This window comes from Quercus robur, chromosome 4 (genome assembly GCF_932294415.1).
Source record: "Quercus robur chromosome 4, dhQueRobu3.1, whole genome shotgun sequence".
NCBI classification, from domain to species: Eukaryota; Viridiplantae; Streptophyta; class Magnoliopsida; order Fagales; family Fagaceae; genus Quercus; species Quercus robur.
Genome location: NC_065537.1, coordinates 39,410,773 through 39,418,546, shown reverse-complemented (window position 1 = coordinate 39,418,546; position 7,774 = coordinate 39,410,773). Strand labels below are relative to the sequence as shown.

Here is a 7,774-nt window from a genome sequence, read left to right as displayed (position 1 = left end):
TAAATGAATATTCATACACAATAATCTAAACATATTCACAAAGCATTTCAACGGATTCAATTTAGGCATTTATTTACAGACAAGAGTAGCTCCATCTGATACTTAATCACTGTAGGGATAACACAAGGATATAACACCAAGTTCAAACCTGATAAAAGTGCAATAAGGAAAACACAGTTTGAGTCCCCAAACAGAAACTCCAGGCAAAATTGTCCAAATTTTATGAACATCCCATGTTTCTAATTTTTCCACTTTAAATAGCATACTCAAATAATCAAAAGGAATTGGAAAGTCGTATCACCATTATTGCCTAGAGCTAGGCAAGAACAAGGGCAAGGGGGCAACATTCCACTATAAAAGGCTTTACTTAGGTTAGAAGTAGGGCATTAAAATACTTTCTTTTCACCTAAGACTGATTAAGCAAAATGTAATTGAGAAAAAACAAATAAAATTGCAAATGAGAAATCAATTACTATACCATGTAAAAAACCCTCATGATAGCGAGAGCATCTACCCCCATAGATGAGAGACTACAATTCAGATTCCAGAACACCATGTTTCTAATTTCTTCCACTATACTCGTAAGGCTTCAATTCTTAGTCAGCCTTGCTGTCAAAATCCTAGTGAAAAAAAAGATAACAGAAGTGCAAGTACCTGTATTTTTTGTAGGTTCTAAATCATGATGAATAGACAAAACATATCACAAAAACCAAAATCACGCAAACCAAGAGAACTTCAACAGCACCAGAGCTGCTTGAACCTCTCCAGTTAGCAACATCCACCACCATGTGTCAACTTTTTCTTCAAAATTTCTCCTCAATCTATAGGATATTCATATTCACTTAGTGATGATTCTGCACTGACAGCAGACAAAAGGTTGTTTATATTGAAAATCACCAAAAGTAGAACCAAAACTTCCAGACTTCACATTCTCACTAAATCACTTGATTGTAATCAACGTTCAAAAGCTATCTAAAATTGGCATATGGTTTCTTTGGGGAATACAAGATGGAGTATGGTGACTTGTCTGCCTCATGCCCATTACCATTAGTTACTAATCCAGATTCTTCTTCATCATCGCTGTCAATGTTATTTGGAGTAACTCTATTCTGATATCCTCTGCGCTGCAGAAGATATACATTGAAATAGTAGCTCACCAAATCAGCTCTGCTCTTGGTAGGAAAAATTTTAAAAATTTGATCCCAGAAACACTTCTGAAGAGGAGGAGGAGTTGACCTCAGTATAGCCTCAAATTTCTTTTCTTCTTCCGCAGTCCAAGAAATTTTAACTTCCTCACCCATCCTATCAAATTTCCATCGGTAGAAAGCTGAGCCCAGCTCCAACTTCACTCTCAACCTTTTCTCAGCAATGTGAAACTTGACACATCCAATGGAACCAGGCACTTCACAGCCACATGAATCTTGTCTTCCCTTACCAATAGGATCCCTTTCAATGAGATATCTGTGCTCTCCTTTTTCCAAAGGCCAGACCTGGGTCCCCAACCACTTAGGGTCACTTTCAGAAGCCACACCAGTCCATTCTGGCACATTAGCTTCAAAACGTGGCCCATAAGGAATGCGCTTTGGGACATATTTCTCTAGTGCTGAAGCATATTTGTCAATTGCTGAATCTGCTGTGGACATATCAGAGGTTCCAGGCAAATGTTTGTCCAATCCATCTTCCATTCCTTCTGTACAAGGATTTTTGTCCAACTCACTTTGAGAGGCTGATGAGGACTCTGAACAAGCTCGTCCTTGAGACATTGTTTTCTCAGAAAGAAGCTTCTTGCGACATTTGAATCTCTCTCTAAGATTGTAATTTGACCCATGTTGATCGTCATACATGCATGGATGCATCTTCTGAGTTTTCTACAAATGGGGAACATGATTTTGACACATGAGACAGTTAAAGTATTTTAATGGGTTTAAACAATATTTTCTGATAAGTAATTGAAAAAAATATTGAACAATATTGTTTAAACAAGATTTTTATTAGTTTAGCATTGAAAAATTTGAAGCATTGACATATCAAGACAAAGCCCTGATAGAAAGCTTGAACTCCTGGATAAAGCAATAATATCCAACATTGAACACATGGATAAAGCTGGAACTTAAGAAACTTCTATGTTTCTGTAGGAGACATCCATTATTGAACTGACCATAACGCAATCCCACTCATTAGTCATAATATAAACTAGCATGTTCACACATGCTACACACATGTCCAGAGGCTTTTTATTTTGTCAGAAATATAGGTTTTTTTAAATTAAAAATAATAATAATAATCAGAAAATTAAAGATAGTTATAAGCAGTTCTAGTACAAAAAGTGGGGAATGTGGGGTTTTTGAAGTTACCACTATAACAACTTTTCGTTAGAGTTTACTGTCTATGGTGTTTTAAATTTTAAATGTGACCTAAATTTTAGGTATCTGAAATATATTATTTTCCTTACTTGAACATATTATTTGAAGTTTTATTAATTTATTGCGATTAATGAGTGAGGGTATTTTTGACCATTGAGAAAGTAGACATAGATGGAGGAGCAAAAACTTAAACAAGAATGCAAGGCATTTTCTAACAACAAACAAAATGAAATTGGTGTGAAATCATTCCTAAAAAGTGCTTTAATAGCTTCGCTGAAGGCAGTCCAAATTACTGAAATATCAAAGACGCTTACGATCTTCCATTGATTATTTTCTAGGCATGTAAATGAAACAATCATATTGTCAAGAATACTATTTTATTTTCAATGTTTCTGGGAAGTTCTGAATGAACCAAGCAAAGTCCCAATTTCTAGAAAGAAACAGATGCACATAAGAAAAGGTCACATATAAATTTTTAAAAAGATTTGCATCAGTAAATCCAGTAACTCAAAAATAACATGAACGAAAAGAACAAGAGTAGTGTGTTAGTGGCTGTAAGTCTTGTTATGTAATGGGTTAAAAATAGATTTCACCAACCCATTTTGGAAGAATTTTTTGTCCAACCCTTAAGGCACATTTAATTTAGTGATGGTAATATATCAATAGGGAAATATATCTTTTGATAAGTAATAGTGATATATATCTTAAAAGGAATAGTGACTTTAAAGCCCATGTTTCTCCACATCATCATTATAATAAATAAATTTTTTATTTAAGTATTGATATGTGCTAGTTGAATCCAATTTGAATTAATTTTTTTATTAGAATAAAGAAACACAGCGAAACAAAATCTATATAATTACATTTGGTCTTTTCCATAAAAATTCCAAATTTAGTTAAGTTAATTTTTTTCTACAAATTCTCTGATTTGGATGTATATATTTGATTATATGCCATTTATAAACAGGTTTCAATAAATTTTTTGTGGATCACATGGGTTACAACAACTTATGTTTATAGATAGACAGGCAATTGATAATTAAGAAATTACATATCCACTTGAACTGTAGTTTAAATTCGTCAAACCATATTCAATATGCATCACATATTCAATGGATTTAAGATTCTAATTTCTTACAAAATCAAAGAAATTTTATTAAAGTTCTAAAGTAAGCAAAGCAAGCATTATACACATAAGAAGGGGGAAAATAAAAAAGGAAACATATTTATAAAATTTACAATGACCAATGATTTGAAACTTCAAATTACTTTCAAATATAGTTTCAAGTGGTTATTAAATAACTGTGCTTCAACTGCTCCTACAATTAAAAACTTCTACTAATATGAGAAGAATCTTATAACTAGTAATAGAGAGAGAGAGAGAGAGAGAGAGAGAGAGAGAGAGAGACCATGGAATAAAATTATAGTAAGACAATTGATGAATATAGGCTAGTGTTTAAGTACTCATAAATGCTATGCATTTGGGTGATCATTTTTAATAATGTCACAGAATTGTTTCTAAAAAGTAATAGATTGACAACAATAGTGCTTATACAAATAACACTGGCAAAAGCAGATGAGTTTAATAAACCAATTAGCAATAATAATATTTGGCAATACAAACAATCATCAAAGACTAAATATTACATGACCAGACATGCCTGAAAAAGTATTTCTTTCTTCTTTCCTTCTTATCATTTCTTAAGAGCACGTAGCTAACATTTGGACATTGAGTGAATGACCAAAAATGCTAGAAAATCCATTATGATATTTAGCAGAAGTAACATTGATAAAACATCAATTTATATGAGTTGATAATGTTCCTAAAAAATCGAATATAATAAAAATAATAGAAATTGGTAAAATGTAAGCCACTCGGAGTTGAACGAGCTTATGCTAAAACATAACAAGACAAAAAATACAAATCTTACATCATGATAATGCAAGAATCTGATATATTTTAGAATTGCCACATCCTAAAGCATGCTAATGAATACATTGACAAAATGAGCAGCAACAAAAAAATAATTGTATAACACACCCTAACATGATAGCAGCAAGTTAAAAGTAACAAAGCCATATAATACGAAAACTATGATCCATCAGATTATTTGGGCTACAAACTTAGAAGGACAGCCTCATCCACCAGGATATGTGATACAGCCCTGCTATGAATTACTCAGCATACTCATTAGTGATAACAAAAACATGATTACAAACAACATCTAATTGAATATTAAATTATGTGATAGTAAACACTCACACAGAGAAACATGCATGTATAATGCTTTAACAAGATTCTTTAATAGGTAAGAATATAATATCTAACACATGTAAGACTAGAATATGCTTCCAACTGATTTTCCTATTTAGAGCACATAATGTGTTGTAGCATATACCTGCCATTGGTCAGCGCTTGATTCCACTTGTCTTTTCAGGAAGATGGCCTCTCGAGCCAACAAAACCTGCTTCCACATCTCCTCCTTTCCATGAGACTTCCACACAGACCATTCCGGTACTGAACCAACAGCTGGATCACAAGGATCCTTTGCCACCCCCACAACCCAGTTTAGCAATCCACATAAAGACTCCCGCTTCCTCTTACGACAGAAACTCTCCTCCTCCTCATTAGTCACATCCAAAATCACTACATCATCACATTTACTGCCTCCATCCAAACGCATCACCACGCCCTCAATCTCGTCATTGTCAAATAATTTTCCATTGTCTTGTAAATTCACTACACACTCACTCAAATCAATACGCACCTTTTTCTCATCCTCATGGCCAACACCATTCACGTCCCCATCCAACACTATCACCCCTTTCTTACCATCACTAATTTTCTCAACATTCTTCTTCGAATCCAAAGCCAACAACCCCTCACCATCAGCACATGACTTCACCTCCTTAAACTCTAATTCCAAATTCAGATAATCCTCATCCTTCCTCTTCTTCTTCTGATCCGGAACCTTGGCTAAAAAATCTTTAATCTGATCCTGAAACTCCATCAAATGCTCCTTATCATCAAAAACCCTCTTCAACCATCTCTCCAGCAGATCCAAATACTTGATGTAAATCAATTTCAAAGTCGAGCCCAGATTCGGACCCAATAACCCCGATTCTAATGCCACCAAATCCCACAACCCCTCTTCAGAAACAACGTTGTACCCACCATTCTCTCTCACAGCAAACAAAAGCTTAAGCAAATCCACACGCTGCCCATCTCCAAGCATTGGAGGTAGAGGCCGAACACAGTCTCGACCGCAGATCTCCTTGCCAAAACGTTGAAGAAACCCTTCGAACTCGCATCGAAGCTTATCGGAATCTAGTTGGATATCGGATCCATTGGAACCCGGTTTTAGATCGACCCAGAAATCGTTTTGCTTTAGCTTCTTTTCTGGGGTTTTGACGCAATCTAAAGCAGACCCATCAGCAAGCATCGACCACCCTGCCATTGGATTTCGAATTCAAACCCTAAAAACCAAATCACACTCTGTTTTGTAAACTTTTTTTGCTTTCTTCAACAACAAAAGCCATCAAAACCCACACACACACACACACGCACAAAAAAAAATACCCATAAATTAATATATAAAAAAACAGAGAGAAAAAACGGATGTGAAAGAGTTATGAAGTGACTATGAAGATGAAAGACCGAAAAAGATACCGATTAACCATCTGGGTCATGCTTGGAATTCGAGTTTTTGGCGGGAAAAAGGATTGAGATTTTTCAATGGGTGAAGGCTATTTTTTTTTGTTTTTGTTTTTGTTTGAAGGCTAATTATAAACTACTAGTTTTTAGAGTTTTTAGACCCCCATGAAAATAGTTTTTCAATGTCCCGCGCTTTCTCTCTCTTAATTGCAGAGAGAGAGAGAGAGAGAGAGAGAGATAGGACTAAAAATTCAAGTACTGAACAGAGACACATATACAGAGAGAGAGACCAATGGTCCTTAAAAATCCAAAAACGTCATTGGAGGATATAGAAGTAATGTAAAAATTTTGTAAAAAGAGAGAAAACGTACCAGTAGTTTAGTTTTTTTCCCTTCTTTTTGGCAACACAGCCCTTATGCTGTGGGGCTGTTGGGTTTTTGGATTTTGGGTTTTCAATTTTTCTCAGCTAATTTAGGTGACCCTTCTTGACCTTCTTCACCTTTTTTATAATACTAACCAATAACTCTCTCTCTCTACTTTTTTTTATTTAATATTATAACCCCCCCTCTCTCTCTCTCTCTCTCTCTCTCTTATTCTTGTTTTTTTTTTTTTTTTTTATAGTGTGCCTCTTTCTTTGAAATACCAAAAAAACACAAAACAAGAGAGGAGGGGGCTATTAGGGTTTTGATTGGAATGAAAAATAAAAAATGGCCAACAACAACAATATATATTTATAGTGGATGATGGCATGAGATGTATGGGGGGGGTGAGCTTGGTCTTTTTACCCTAGGGTTTATTATTAACTAGGTGGTTGGGTTAAGGCTGTTGTTGTTTATTGTTTGTTTTGATTGGTCAATATCAGAAAAGCTCAATGGTCCCACTTTTGGGGTTTTCAATTTTTTTTTTTTTAATTTTTAGGGTCCCCACTAATTGTTTTTGTCTAAGATTTAATCAAGGCCGTTTATAATAATTTTAATTATGTCAGGAGATTTGGAATATTTGACTTGTTTAAATGATTCATGATTGGAATTATATAAGGATTCGAATTCTCTAGAGTTGTTTTATGGCTTATGATAACTTGTTTAACAATTAACGAATGAGATCTAGACTTAAAGATTTGGGACCAATTTGGGGTTCATGTTATAAAGTTGATCCATTCTTTTTCCTCCTTTATTTATTGATTAAAAAGTAACTGAAATTCAATTCATTAATTGATATTGCTCAAACTGCAAATTCCATAATTCTCAAACGCCTATTTTCGCTAAAAATTCCTTGCAATTGCACATATATATATATATATATATTCCTTTTAAAAAAAAACAAATTTGAGAGAAAATTCAATTAAATTCTATAATTGAAAACTAATTTTGACAAAAGATGAAGTGTTTGGCATTAAGAAAAAACCAGAGCTAAGAGAGAGTAATTCTGTAACCGGTATTCTATCTAATTTTTTTTAATTTTTATGTCAAGTGAGTTATTTAATACAAAAAATGAAGAGTCCAGCATAAATGAAGTATCAAAAACTCAATCATTCATCTATTCTACACTTTTATAGTATGAACCATGTTGATTCTCAACCAAAAAAAAAAAAAAAAAAAAAACTATGAACCATGTCATTGGAAGATACTCTCTTTTTTTTTCAACAACTTAAATCCAAAAGTCATAATTTTGGACTTTGGATTGCTCCAACTTGACACCATGCAAGGAAATAATTATTTAAAACGTTCAAAGAACTACAATAAGCAAGTTTGTTCAA

At 33.9% G+C, this 7,774-nt stretch overlaps 1 protein-coding gene across 5 annotated transcripts; it reads right to left on the bottom strand.

Moving 5' to 3' along the window:
• Window positions 1–451: 451 nt before the first annotated feature.
• Window positions 452–6,615, bottom strand: LOC126721623 (AT-rich interactive domain-containing protein 1). 5 transcript variants are annotated; one of them, XM_050424675.1, is made up of 3 exons: window positions 6,390–6,615; window positions 4,763–5,840; window positions 452–1,868 (listed from the first exon to the last, which is right to left on the bottom strand). In XM_050424675.1, exons 2-3 carry the CDS (start codon window positions 5,819–5,821, stop codon window positions 969–971), a joined length of 1,959 nt encoding a protein of 652 aa, XP_050280632.1. In that variant the 5' UTR covers window positions 5,822–5,840; window positions 6,390–6,615; the 3' UTR covers window positions 452–968. The 5 variants fall into 5 exon arrangements, with proteins under 5 accessions (XP_050280632.1, XP_050280633.1, XP_050280631.1 ...); XM_050424676.1 differs by having other exon boundaries at window positions 4,763–5,814; window positions 6,390–6,613; XM_050424674.1 differs by lacking the exon at window positions 6,390–6,615 and adding an exon at window positions 6,034–6,327 and having other exon boundaries at window positions 4,763–5,884.
• Window positions 6,616–7,774: the final 1,159 nt, after the last annotated feature.